General features: G+C 57.7%; 4 protein-coding genes across 4 annotated transcripts in view; all 4 read left to right on the forward strand.

Moving 5' to 3' along the window:
* VDAG_07455 (epsin-2) overlaps nt 1–634 on the forward strand; it is a gene marked incomplete at both ends in the record, with an annotated part of 2,101 nt that extends 1,467 nt beyond the window's left edge. The window contains one exon of the mRNA XM_009656360.1: nt 242–634. Within this exon, the coding sequence (XP_009654655.1) occupies nt 242–634 (393 nt within the window). The remainder of the gene's footprint in view (nt 1–241) is intronic.
* Nucleotides 635–2,337: 1,703 nt separating this feature from the next.
* Nucleotides 2,338–8,625, forward strand: VDAG_07456 (nucleoporin nup189; the record flags this gene model as incomplete). Its single annotated transcript, XM_009656361.1, has 6 exons — nt 2,338–2,446; nt 2,532–2,645; nt 2,719–6,416; nt 6,562–6,801; nt 6,859–8,457; nt 8,515–8,625. The coding sequence occupies 6 exons, from the start codon at nt 2,338–2,340 to the stop codon at nt 8,623–8,625; spliced, it is 5,871 nt and encodes a 1,956-aa protein (XP_009654656.1).
* A 524-nt stretch (nt 8,626–9,149) lies between these two features.
* VDAG_07457 (uncharacterized protein) lies at nt 9,150–9,767 on the forward strand (the record flags this gene model as incomplete). Its single annotated transcript, XM_009656362.1, has 1 exon — nt 9,150–9,767. One exon carries the CDS (start codon nt 9,150–9,152, stop codon nt 9,765–9,767), a length of 618 nt encoding a protein of 205 aa, XP_009654657.1.
* Nucleotides 9,768–11,453: 1,686 nt separating this feature from the next.
* The window catches only part of VDAG_07458 (uncharacterized protein), a gene marked incomplete at both ends in the record, with an annotated part of 3,178 nt that continues 510 nt past the window's right edge, over nt 11,454–14,121 (forward strand). Inside the window, 4 exons of the mRNA XM_009656363.1 lie at nt 11,454–12,439; nt 12,513–12,890; nt 12,941–13,518; nt 13,573–14,089. Coding sequence (XP_009654658.1) covers nt 11,454–12,439; nt 12,513–12,890; nt 12,941–13,518; nt 13,573–14,089 — 2,459 coding nt within the window. The remainder of the gene's footprint in view (nt 12,440–12,512; nt 12,891–12,940; nt 13,519–13,572; nt 14,090–14,121) is intronic.

Below are 14,121 nucleotides of genomic sequence, written 5' to 3' on the forward strand. Positions count from 1 at the left end.
AAAAAACTCCTTCCCTCTGGGTGGGAAAAAACCCCCCGGGGGGGAAAAAAAAAAAACAAGCGCCGCCGCCCCTCTTTCGGGGGGGAGGAAAGGGGTCTAAAAAACCCTTTTGCCCCCCGGCCCGGGGGGGATCGGCCCCCTTCGGCCGACCGCAAACCCAGAAAATCCCGTCCATGCCGGCACTTCGAAGCTTGCCGGAGCAGAAAACGCTGTCGACCTTCAACAACCAGCCGAACACCAGCTTCAGTCAGCCAACAAGCTCCTTTTGGCACGCCGCAGAAGGAGCTCAACGAGCACGAGGGCAAACTCAATGCACTTCCTCGCGAGCGGCGACGGCATGGACACGTACGGCAACACGGGCCAGCTGCGTATCCCGGCCCAGCACACGGCGCCAGGCACTTTTGTCAACAGTGCCGGTTCGGGGGCGCAGCGTCTGACGGCGGACGCCACGGGCAGCAACCCGTTCCTGCGGACCCAGTTCACGGGTATGCCGAGCACGACATACGGAGGCAACCAGCTACAGGTATCACAAACGGGCGCTCCCGGCCTGGGTGGGCAGGGAAACAACAACCCTTTCGCCGGAACGCAGCCACAGCAAAGACACAACCAGAACCAGGATCTCATTCAGTTCTAGGCGGGCCAAGAGGAAGAGAAGGCAGGCAATTGGGGAAGAGAGGGAGAGGGGGGCAAGGAAGGCCCTGCGCAGTTGGTATCCTACACCGGGCCTCGACCAGACAACGCCGGTGATAGGCGTTTCATGTTCAAATACTTTTCTGATCACCACCCTTAGTTAATCGGGGGCTTGCATCTTGATATTCTCCCTACGCAGTGTTTGGTCTGGCAGCAGCAGCAGCTCGGGAGTTGAGCCGAGGGCTGCTGAAGGAGGACGACAAGGAGGGCAGGCTTGAAAGCTGTTCACCAGAGACAGAGGGGAAGGGGTCCGAGACAATTGTCGGAGTGGCGGCCATAGACTGATTGAGATGAATGTAGGAACGGGTCAGCGGATTGCTTCCTTCCTGTGTATGCGTATGTATGTGTGTGACACACGAACGTGGCCAGCTGCAGGAACAGGACGATTGTCTTGCTGGTGGCCGAATGAGAATACTTGAACCGAAAGCAGGCACGACGGAGAGAGAGAGAGGGGGGGAATGAAAGCTGCTGTGTCATGGAAGGTCCACTCTGATGACTGCCTACAGTGGTGTACCTATCCACTTGAGCCATGACCTGAGTAGACTGAAGCAGCATCACAATAATGACAGTAGTCATCCAAGCATGGAAGTGCAAGGCATACAGCAGGTTGGACCATCTGTATACCCAGGTAGGTACTTTAGACCTACCTAGGCACCTAGACAGGTAGGTATCTTAATTCGCTGCTCATAAATCTCGTGACCATTGCTCAGGCTGCTACGGCTGGTCCCTCTGAGGGAAAGGACCTTCCCTGGAGACGACTGCCTCGTGGGATCGAGCTCTGCAATTGGCCCACTGACCAGAGGCCCTGTGGCGCCGTCCTCAGGCAGCAAAGCTCTGAAAGCTACACCAGTTTTGGAGCCATGCGATTGGCCACTGGCGCAGCACGACGAGTAAGAGCAGGAGCAAAGCGTCCCAAGGCACCTTCCGAGCCTACCTAATCACAAAAGTCGCGAACCTGGTCTGCTGCTACCTCTGCACCTCTCCAACCACCAGCCTAGCAGCTCCCTCTCTCTCCCCATCCACCACAAAACCCAGGGAGTCGACGTCGAGGCGAGAGATGCAACCAGGTCCATCTCTTCCTTTTGTCGCACGTACCGTCTGGTTCTAATATCCAACCCCCTTCCCTCCTGTGAGTCGACCTTGTTTTTTTCCCTCTCTCTTTCTCTCTCTCTCTCTGCCGACGAGACAAAACACTTTCGAAAACGAGCCTGCATTCCCTTCCACCACGTCGCGTCCCAAATCTTCATCGGCGCATCCCTGACCAGCTTTCAATCTCCAGTCTCCCATTTCTTCCTTTGTCTCTCGCCACAGAGCAAGGGCCTCAATTCGACCGAGTTTGCTATCCGCGTCGTCTCACCTTTCGCGCCTGTCCTGAAACCTCAGTCGACACTTTTTGCGTCCGCGCCTTTTCTGTCATCGCCATCCATCGCGAACCTCTTCTGGCGACTTCTCGCCTCATCCAGTATCCATCCTCGCCAGCCTCGTCGCCCATCGACCACACATGCAGAACTCGTCATAGCGACGACCCTCACCCATCTATCTTCGGCCCCTTGCGCCCGCGGCAAAGGGACGAAACGCACAAACATTGGCCCTGCCCGGCTCCCCCTCCCAACATAAATAGGCTCCGGCTCACAGAGCTTGCCCACCATGTCGGGCTTTGGCAGCGGCAGCTTTGGCGGCTTCGGTCAGAACAACAACAATACTCAACAGTCGACCTTTGGAGGCTTCGGCTCGACCAACAACAACACGAACACCGGTGCGTCCTATCGCGGCTCTGCCTTCCTGCGGTCTCCCTGGCCTCGTGGCTCTGTCTCGCAATGCTAACGTCTTGATGCTCACAGGATTTGGAGCGAACAACAATACCACTACCGCCTTTGGGTCTAATACCAACACTGGAGGTGGCCTTTTTGGCAACAATAGCAACACGAGTGGAGGCTTTGGCGCCACCTCTTCGGGTAGGTTTTGTCTTTCGCGACGCAGTCCCCTCAAAGTTACCTTTCCCACCTCTTGCTAACAAAGCGAAAACAGGTTTCGGTGCCAACAACACCAACAGCGCCTTTGGCGCGAAACCTGCCGGTGCCTTTGGAACAACGGCCTCAAGCTCTGGCACTGGCCTGTTCGGCTCCGGCAACAACGCTTCGACCGGCACAACCTCCTTCGGCGGTTTCGGCAGCAACAACACGACCACCAACACCGGAACCTCTACGGGCTTCGGAGCCACCGGCGGCGGCATGTTCGGCGGCGGTACCACCAACAACAATACAGGCACGGGCTCTCTGTTCGGTGGGGGTGGCAACACGTCCGGCACGACAGGTTTTGGTGGTTTCGGCGCGACCAACAACCCAGGCATCGGTGGTAATGCCAGCGACCCGCCTGGCACCAACACGACGCCCTTCCAGGCATACCAGGAGAAGGAAACCACCGGCACTGGCAACCAGTCCAACTCGTTCCAGAACATTTTGTTTCAGGATCCCTACAAGAAGTGGTCGGCTGAAGAACTGAGGCTCACGGATTACGCCCAGGGCCGCCGCTACGGCAACGCCAGTGGAACGGGAGCGTTTGGTGTCTCCAACTTTGGCGGCACCGGCGGGTTTGGCGCCACTAACAACAACACCCAGCAATCGACCGGCTTCGGCTCGACACCCTCGACCGGCAGCAACCTTTTCGGAGGTGGTGGCGCCAACACCACGTCGGCTTTCGGTAGCGGTTCGACAGGCACTTTTGGTAGCACCAACACGGGCGGCGGTCTCTTCGGAGCGACGAACAAGCCTGCTGCGACTGGTGGTCTGTTTGGTGGCGGTGCCGCGCAGCCTGCTGCGACGGGTGGTCTTTTTGGCGGTTCGGGCACTGCCAGCACTGGATTCGGCTCCAACACGAACACGGCGACTAGCGGTTTTGGATCCAACACAGCCAACACCGGCGGCGGACTGTTCGGTTCCACGGCCAACAACAACCAAGCCAAACCTGGAGGCTTCAGCTTCGGCAACACAAACACAGCACCAACCAACACTGGTTTCGGCGCCGGCAACACGGGATCGGCCTTTGGTTCTAACAACACCCCCGCCAACACGACGGGCGGCGGTCTGTTTGGCGGAGGCAACACTGGCACTACGGGTGGCGGCCTGTTCGGTGGAGGAGCCAACAACCAGCAGCAACAAGGTGCCAGCACCGGCTTCGGAGGCGGCACTGGCTTTGGCGCTCAGACTCAGCAGTCTGGCGGCTCTCTGTTCGGCAACACTAACCAGCAGAAGCCTGCAGGCGGCCTCTTTGGCGGTGGTGCCGCCACGAACACTGGCGGTGGACTCTTTGGCAATGCCGGCGGAAACACGACCTCCGGGTTTGGTGCCACGAACACCGCCGCTGGGGGTGGTGGGCTCTTCGGTGCTCAGAAGCCTGCCACTGGCGGCACCGGGCTCTTTGGATCAGCACAGCCGGCCCAGAACACAGCGACGACTGGAGGTACTGGCCTGTTCGGCGGGCTTGGTGGAAACACCCAAAACCAGCAGACCGGCCAAGGCGGCTTGTTTGGAGGCAGTGCGCAAAACCAGGCGAAACCCAGCCTGTTCGGCACATCTCAGTCTGCTGGCGGGGGCCTTTTTGGCTCGCAGAACAACCAGCAGCAGTCATCACTCTTCAACAGCGGCCAGCAGCAGCAGCAAGGCTCCCTGCTCGGCGGCTCCCTCTTGGGCAACTCGCAGAACAATAATGCGCCCGCGCAGCAGTCCCTGACGGCTAGCATCTCAGACCTGTCTGCTTATGGCACGCCCGCCCTCTTCTCCAACCTCAACGGCAACGAGGTGGCCAACCCGGGCCCCCTCGCGACTCCTCTCTCCAGTAAGACCAAGACGCGCCGGAGCTCGATCCTGCCCATGTACAAGCTGAACCCAGCGTCCTCCACCCGCTTTGTTACCCCTCAGAAACGGGGCTTTGGCTTCTCGTACAGCACCTACGGCAGCCCGAGTGGCAGCCCCTCCAGCGTGACCAGCACCCCCGGTAGCATGAACCGCAGCATGCTGGGCTCAAGTCTGAGTCGCGGACTGAGCAAGAGTGTGTCTTCGAGCAGCCTGCGCAAGAGCTTCACAGCCGAAGATAGCATCCTCGCGCCTGGCGCCTTCTCTGCCAGCTCTGGTCCCCGATACTACGGCAACACGGGCAGCGTTCGCAAACTTGTTATCAACAAGGACATGCGCAGTGACCTCTTCGCCACGCCTACCAAGGAGAAGCCTGCCCTGGACGGCATCAATGGCTCCCGCAAGCTCTCGAAGCGCGTCAGCTTCGACACAAGCACGATGGATGCCAGTGAAGACGGCGACCATGATGTTGTCACTCCCCGCAACGCCCCGGTCATCAGCAACGACCTTGATGCCAGGTCCACCAATGGTATCAAGGCGGTTGCCGCGAGTTCCCCTGCCGATGTCGACTCGTCGAAGGGCAAGGAGCTGGCCATCGTTCACGAGGAAGATGCCTACGCGCAGACGCCCCAGGTTGCCACCGAAGCCTCGGACAAGGTGCCCGGCATGTACTGGATGAGCCCTAAGCAGGATGTCATCTCGTCGATGAATCGCATGCAGCGCCAAAAGGTGGCCAACTTCACGGTCGGCAGGGACAATGTTGGTTATGTGTCATTCAAGGTTCCTGTCGATCTGACCAGCATTGATCTCGACGAGATCTTCGGCGGCATCGTCGTGCTCGAGACCCGTTCGGCTACGGTCTACCCCAACGCGGCCAAGAAGCCCCCTGTTGGCAAGGGTCTCAATGTTCCCGCCACCATCTCTCTGGATCAGTCCTGGCCACGCGGTCGCGACAAGCGGCCAACTATGGACCAGAAGCGCCTGAACAAGCACATTGAGCGTCTCAAGAAGATTCCCGACACCACCTTTGTCGACTACAACAGCGAGACGGGCGTCTGGAAGTTTTCAGTCGAGCACTTCACGACCTACGGCCTCGATTACGATGAGGACGAGACGGACGCCGACCTCGTGTCTGGCGAACAGAGCCAGCAGCAGCAGCAGGCTCCTGCCGTTGCCACTGTTGCCGAGCACTCCAGCTCCTCCGATGACCTGGTCAGCCCGGGTGAGGACGACACGTTTGACTTTCGGAGGAAACGACGTGCTCTTCCCGGCACGTTCGACCAACGCGAAGGGCAACTCGAAGACGACGACGACGATGACGTCCTCCGCTCTACCACCAACCAGAGCCAGCCTTTTTTTGGGCATAGCTCCGCGGGTTCAACGTCCAAGGCCCTCATCCTCATGCCCGGGGATGGCATGGCCATTGATCAGGACGACGAATATGACATGTACGAGAATGAAGACGGAACGGGTCCTTCTCTCGAACAGCATCTCGCCGCGGAGCAACAAACCGACTCGTCAGATGATCCTGGCTCCCCGATCATCGAAACCCCTGGTGGCATCCTGCGCGCCCGCATGAGGGCTATCAAGGGATCCGCCACGCCACTACGAATACAAGTTGCGGATGGAGACGCATGGATGGACATGCTTCAGAAATCTGTCAGCCCCCAGAAGCGCGAGCGTGCGCTTCTCAAGAACGATGCCGAGAACGGCATGCGCTTTAGCGGCGAAAAGACGGAGCGCTCCGGCACGGCGAGCCGGGTCGTCTCCGATGGGCGAGGTTTCGCCACCAGTATTGACTTGATGAACTCCCTCTTTGAGAAGGCAAGGGCTCCTGCTTCCAAGCCCTCCCCGGCGCCAATGGGATTTGTTCAGGTGAGCACTTGTGTTTCTGCGTAACATTTGCGGCGCGACCCTTGAGTGAATGTGCGATGAACGGGGTTTCGAGGTGCCCAACACCATGTATTCAAATTTTGTGCATTAGACAACATGATTGCTAAGATATTGTCTCTCCTACCAGTGGCCCTATGAACGACAGAGGAAGACGTTTGGCGATCAATCCGATCTCAGTGAAAACGATATCGCGTACCACAAGGCCGTGAAGCCTGGCTGGGGACCCGACGGCACGCTTGTCTTCCCTGCTGCGCCCTCTTCCCTGGCGAGAACGATGAAGCCGGCTAAAGGCGACATTCTATCCATACGCGCTCGTGTCCCGCAAGGTGCGGAGACGGGCGTTTGCCTGATGAAGTTTTCCAACGAGGTACGTCTTGCCCCCTGAATTACGAGGCGCTCTGAGCAAGTTGCTGACGTCGAACAGTCCTCGGCCAAGGCCATTGAGAACCAGATGCGCGCAACAAGCGTGGCCCTCGTCGACGGTGTCCCTACAGTGTCCCTTAATGCGGCCAGCCTGAAGAGCATCTTCCATCACAGCGACCTGAGCAACCCAGCCAACGCCCACGAGAAGCTGGTTTGGGATCTCGCGAGCATCTTGTTCGACCGGGTGGTTCCATCCGCCACAGCCACTGAAGAACAGCTACGCAAGAAACAGCTGTCTGGCTTCTGGGCCGACCTGGTCGACGCGGCGACGAGTCGCGCAGTCGCACTGGCCAAGTCCAGCGAGGAGAAGGCGCTGACTTCCCTTGCAGGCCACCGGGTCCAGGAGGCTTGCAAGCTGCTCGTCGATGGCAAGGACTTCCGCTTGGCAACTCTTGTTGCATTGATTGGGACCTCCAACCAGTCAAAGCGTGACATGCGCACGCAGCTTGCCGAGTGGCAGGACAACAATGTCTTGTCTGATTTCACAGACGCCATCCGTGCCATTTATGAGGTTCTTTCTGGGAATGTCTGTGTGTGCGAGGGGAAGAAGGGTGTTCCCGTCGCGGACAGGATGGAGTCATTTGTCATTGCTCGCCGATTCGGCCTGGACTGGAAGCAGTCATTTGGCCTGCGACTCTGGTACGCCATCGGCCGAGAGCAGAGCATTCCAGCCGCTGTTAAGAAATTTGTCGACGACGTCGCTCAGGATCGTGAGGATGTTCCGCACCCGTGGTACATTGAGCAGGGCTTTGATGCTCTCTGGGACGACCAGGACCGCCACCAGCGTGAGGATCTCCTCTGGGGTCTTCTCAAGCTCCATGCCGATGACGCGACCGACTTGGAGTCTATTCTTCGACCAGAGAACTCACAGCTTTCGCCTCTGGATAGCCGTCTCACGTGGCAGCTTGGTCGTGCGCTTCCTGCAACTGGCAAGGTTTCTTTCGGTGTTGACGCATCTGAGAAGGCCGATGCCGCGACCCTGTCGTTTGCGGATCAGCTGGTCAACGAAGGTAACTGGGTCGAGGCCACTTTCGTTCTGCTACATCTCAGCAACCCCAAGACACGGGCCAAGGCGGTGCAGGAGCATCTTTCTCGACACGCCGGCTCTATTGGGTCCGAAAACAGTGCCGACTTCACCACGCTCACCCAGACTTTCAAGATTCCCTCCGCGTGGGTTTGGGAGGCGCGTGCGCTGTACATGCGCAGCGTCAAGGCAGATCCAGTCAGCGAAGTCAAGTGTCTCCTCCAGGCCGAGTCGTACGAGGCGGCACACCGGGTTCTCGGTGACAAGGTGGCGCCGACGGCCATTGTTGAGCGCGACTACGACGGTCTGGCGACCCTCTTGGCTTTCTTCGAGGGCCATGAAGAGTCTGTTTCCGGCTGGAGTCTCGGTGGTGAGATCTACCGGGCATTCCTGACACTCCACCGACGATTCGAGCGCCGGGAGCGTGTGCCTTCAGATGTGGTGGAGAAGCTTCTCAGCGGTCTGCCCGTGATCCGCGAGACGGCGGAGAGCGGCGACATGATCAGCCAGGCAGCGGTTTCGGAGATGAGCAGCATTGTGGCCAAGGTGGTGATGGACGCAACCGAGCACGATCAGGTAAGAGGTCGCAGCCATATTTGTTTTGTACGGGCGAAGAAGCTAACGTCCTTGCAGAACGGAGTGTCCCGAATTCTTGGACTGCCCTTGACTGAGGATGCGTATCTGCAACACTCGCTCCACCTTGGTCGCACCTACTACCAGGGCATCATGGCTGGGGCGAGATGAACGAGAAATAGGGGGAAGGGTTTCATAGGATCCGACTGTGCGACGAGGGTTGACGGGCTCGCTCGGGGGGCGATTTGTGGCATTTCGGAAACCCGAGGCAGCGGGTTTGAGGCGTTGGATGGTCAAAAAGCTTTAAGAAGTACCTCCAGTGTGATATTAGTAGATAGCTGTAGAACGACCTGCTTGTCTTTCATCTCTGGCTGTGTTTCTGTGATGCCATGCATGTTGGGGTCACTGGATTGTGAGGTGTGGACCATGGCTACGCTGATCCAGACGCGGATTGGACCAAATTCTTTGAAGTTTTCTGAGTTCTGTTCCTGACAGAACTGATTATCACCACTCGACCTCTTCCACAAGTGCTCCTCCACAGGTGCCCTCCCCCATCACTGCACTGCCTCGACTCCAGCATGGTCCGATCATGACATATATCCACACAATGCGTCAGTACTCGCAATAACACATCACCAACAACGTACGACATCAAGTCAGCAACGTCACCACGCCAGAGAGGAAACTCCACAGCCATGGCGCCACCGCAGCTGCCCAAGAACTGGCCACCCCACCTCCCCTACATCACCAGTCCCGCGTACAGCAAACAGCTCACACCTTCGCAGCGCGCTGCCCTCCGGCGCCAGCGGCCTGAGGACCCGGACATCCCGGCCGCGCAGACGCCGACCATCAGCCCCCTCGTCAAGATTACGCCCATCACCGAGGCCACGCACCCGGCCTGCGGACAGAGCGGCCTCTTCACGACGCGCGCCCTCAAGCCCGGCGCCTTTGTGCTCCTCTACCTCGGCACCGTCCACGGCGAACGGCCGCCTGTCGGCGAGGGCGGGCGGGACGAGGCGGACGAGTCGGACTACGACCTCTGGCTCGACCGCGACGAGGGCGTCGCCGTCGACGCGGCGCGCGGCGGCAACGAGGCGCGCTTCGTCAACGACTACCGCGGCGTGGCGGCGCGGCCGAACGCCGAGTTTCGCGAGGTCTGGAGCCGTCGGTTCGGCGAGCGGTGCATGGGCGTCTTTGTCCTGCCGGCGCCGGGGCGGGGGCAGCCGGGGAAGGGCGGCGTGGGCAAGGGGCAGGAGATCCTCGTGAGCTATGGAAAGGGGTTTTGGAATGCGCGGTCGAGGGCCGAGGGGTAGCCTGTCGTTTGTGATGCTGTGGAGTTCGCGGCCAGGGCTGTTGTTTGGGTCGAGGTGGTTCGTTGGTTTGCATATCATATCCTAGGTTCGGATGATTTGGTTTGACCGGACCTGGTGGCTTTTGAGTAGGAACTGATGAAATTTCGCTACCAGGCACCAATGGGACGTTTTCGGAGAGCTCGTTTGCTGTGTTTGTATGTCAAATGTGGTCGTGATAGAGGCCCATGCGGTGAGCAATAGTTACGGCATACTTCATCAGACTATATCTCGAGGCGTGATTAGCAGTGCCTGGCGAGCCTGCATTGTGACGACGTGAAAGTCATGGTACCACCAATATGCAGCTGCTGGGTCTTTTGGTTATGTGTCTCTCAAGGCCGAATAGTCTGGCCCCTCCTCGTGTATCAGTTTAAGACCTGCACAATTTTAACCAAAATGGTCACTTCCAGAACCTTTCTTCTGCTGCTTCGGACCCGGGGGTTTTGTGCGAGAGATCAAACCAGTCAAAAAAAATTGATAATGGTATGGGAATTTTGGCGTTCGGGACGAAGAGACTCAAGGTATCGAGGGCATCTCTTCAATCCTTGGAAGTTTGCCCGATCTAGACAGGATATCGTGAACACGACACAGCGTCACCCCCATTGAAACCATGAAACGCCAGCCAGAAACTTCAACACGGAAAACCCGAGCCAGTAACAGCTTGGACTCAGAGTTGTCTCTAATACAAAGGAGTGATAATCGATTCTAACTCGCTAGCTCCGAGAACCATCAGGCCTTGCGGAGTCCGCCTTGAAACTTCAAGACAAGAGAAGGGAAGCCAAATAGACTGTCTGCCAGTAGCCACATTATATATCGCGTGATCGAAATGTTTTATATAGCTAAGGTAGGTAGGTCGGCCGCCAGCAGATGTGCGATCATGTATAGGGCATCCAGTATACACCACTTGTAACTGATATCGTTCCCTGGAAACATGGCGGATTACATAACCTCAACCACCACCACGTGACAAGCGACCGGCCCAGGGTCTGGGGTGGGCCGACCATTTATCCTCGAGCAAAAACTCCACGCCCGCCAGACGTACCGTCGCAACCTCCGGTCGGCACCTGGTTCTTCCTATTCCGTTCATCGATTCGATATTATTCCGTCGCCCATCGCGAAGCGCGCTTGTCGCATCACCTCTAGGTCAGTCCAGTCCTTGTGGACAATTTGCTTGCTTCATTCCTGTCACGACTCTCGGTGCGCAAACAAGCTGCACTGTGAATCAAACTCCCTGTGCTGCTGGGCCTGCGTCGCCGGCGTATTGCATTTTTTTTTTCTCTTGACTACCCAGCGCGTGTTAAAGTCAGGGTTGCGACTACACCTGAGCATCTTACCAGCTCCTCAAGTTAGCACCTTCTGGCATTGACGCGTCGGGGGAAACGAGGAACCTGGCTGTAGCAATCAATGAAACCGAGTTGGAGTTCTTTTTCAGCATGGCTTATACACCCGCGCATGTGCTACTTTATTCCCCCCGTGCGCTTTAGAACTGCGATTGACTGCGAGATCCAGCCTGTGGTCGACACGGGCGTGCCGCTTCGCCATGTTGTCGGCGCACGACTTGCCGATTCCACATGCTAACGAAGACTTTAATTTAGTGAATAATTATATCGCTGTGCACTCCCCGACTGGCTGAATCCGACAGTTTCTGACATGGACGCGGCGCAGGGGGAAGAAGTGGGCGGCGACGACAGAATTCAGACATACCCATCCCCTACAGCCAACAACCAAGAGACGACGTCCCACTTCGACCACGACGGTGCTGAAAACGTCGCTCACGATGTGCACGATGTCAGTCACGAGGTGACGCACGATGACATTGACGAAAGCCAGTACGATGGCACACACGACGACCACACTCCCCATCCTCACGATAACGATGCCAGCGCGCGAGAGCTCCAACACCACGAGTCTTCGGGGTCACAACACCATACATCACATGCCGCCAGTGTAGAGGAGCTTCAACTTGCAGCCCAGCTTGGCCAAGATCTCGCCTCGGAGCCCCTGTTGCCTGTGACGGACCCTAACATGAAGTTTGACGACCCCAATCTTCGAGGCATCTTGCCACAAGCCGAAGACACCGACATGCGCAACGATTTGACTGAACCCGAAGACTCGCAATCCCATGCATTCACATCAGAGGAACCCGATTCCGTATCGCTGTCTGCAGCTCCTTTGCAGCCTGCACCGCAGCCCTCGCTGCAGGCACCAATGCCCCAGGCCTCGATACCCCAGACGCCCATGCCACAGGCGCAAATGCAAACTACGATGCAGCAGGCGCCAATGCAGCCTAATCCTATTCAACAAAACTCCATGCAAGCTCCGATACAACAGCAGAACCCTACGCAGACACCGATGCAGACACCAATACAGACGCCGATTCAAACGCCACTGCAGAATTCTGGCCAAGTGCCCATCAATAATCACCATCCTCAGCCATATACGCAGAATAACCAAGACGACAGCACTCCTCCAAGGAAGCGCTCCAAGGTGTCGCGTGCTTGCGACGAGTGTCGCAGGAAAAAGGTCAAATGCGATGCGCAATCAGATCTAGGCGATAATCCATGCTCAAATTGTAGACGGTCGGCTCAGCGCTGTTCCTTTAGTCGAATTCCCCAGAAACGAGGACCGAGCAAAGGGTAAGTAACAGTGACGAAACCGCTGGAGCGTCTCATTCTTCGCAGCATGTGCATGCTGACGTCAATCCGACAGGTACATAAAGGAGCTGGCCGATCGCATTCACAGTATCGAAGGTAGACTATGCGAGAACACTGGCGAAGAAGCCGGTCGCAAACGCACGTTCTCCAGCATCTCTAGTGCTGATATTACGACGCCAACCGCCCCCCGCCAACCGCCGTCGACGTGGAGCTCAGAAGCACGCAGCCAGCCTCAACCACAACAGCTACCTCAAGCTTCGGCAACACCTGAGAGACACAATGCGCCGTACTCGGCGCATGGCCTGGCCCCGCAGCCACTATCGTTGAGGCCAGACACGCCATCTAGGGCTCCGCTTGTAGGCCCGGAGAGCTCAGTTGGCGACATAGCTGATATCACTCAGCCGCGCGAGGTCGACGATGCCAACTTTCAAGGGTGAGGCTTATCGACTAGATCTCATTGGAGCCACGGCTAACTTTCATCAGCTACTTGACAATGGTGCACCCCTACCTACCTATCCTGCCTGCCAGCAAGGCCCGTCTGCAGGTTTATCTTGCTCAATGCCCTGGAATGCTACGAGAGGCTTTCCTTGAAGCTCTCCACGGTACCATGCAGTCCTTCCCATCGTTCACTACGATGGGTATGGGCGATGCCAGTCTCGCAATGAAGATGCTGGTTGAGTGGGAAATGAACGGAGAAGAGCCGCGGACGTCAGCTGCGCACTTTATCCACCTGCAAACGCTTCTCCTGCTCTTCATCGAGGCAAGCAACCGCCCTTCCAGCTGCGCCGGACATATTAAGGAATCCTTGCTCGGTCGGGCCGTGTCAACTGCATGGACCATGAAGCTCTATAGTACTCAGGCCGGGTCTTCGCTTGAGGTCAACGGGGACGTCGATGGCGATTCTGGCACGCATCTCCGTGTGCGGCTGTGGTGGTCTCTCGTGCTCCTTGACAGGTGGAACGCAGTGGGGTCCGGTACGCTGCCGATGACCCGGACCGAGTCAACGATCGTCAGCCCAGATGTTGCAAAGATCGTGGGCGAGACGACGTGGCAACTCATTCGTGAGTCTCTCTCCACCCCTGTGTATGATATGTAGCTGACAGAACCCTTGCCAGGTGCATCCAAAATCCTCAACCAAGCCTGCAATGTCATATCCGGCGCTCGCGCAACGTTGGGATCAGTGACGTTCGCAGACGAAGTCCTCGGTGGGGTGCTCAACGATTACGTCGAAAACTTTCGTGAAGATCTGCCCCCCCACATTGAGCCAGCCGTCTTCCCTGTCGTCCACTTGGCGTACTGGCATTCGCGTCTGCTGGCGTACATGTGTCACCCAGCGTCCAAGGCGACGGATCTCCTCTGGCCTTGCAAGGAGCTAGTCAGCCTCGTGGCCGTCACGCCCCACGTGTCGAGCCCAATGAGCCATCACTTCACGGCGCTCCCCGCAATGGCACTGATCGAGTTGACCAAGGTCGAGGAGATCAAGGAAGAGGCGTTCAAGCTCCTCAAGGAGCTGCGGTCTCTACTCACCTCGCCGGCAGCATGGGATATCATAGTCAGCGACAAGATTGCTGATCATCTACGCTCCATGGCCAAGAGCCAAGGCCTGCTGCAGCAACTGGCCGACATTGCCGCGTCTTCTGCGGCAGAGAAGGAGCAGGAGCGAA

The sequence above is a fragment of the Verticillium dahliae genome, genomic scaffold (genome assembly GCF_000150675.1).
Source record: "Verticillium dahliae VdLs.17 supercont1.16 genomic scaffold, whole genome shotgun sequence".
NCBI classification, from domain to species: domain Eukaryota; kingdom Fungi; phylum Ascomycota; class Sordariomycetes; order Glomerellales; family Plectosphaerellaceae; genus Verticillium; species Verticillium dahliae.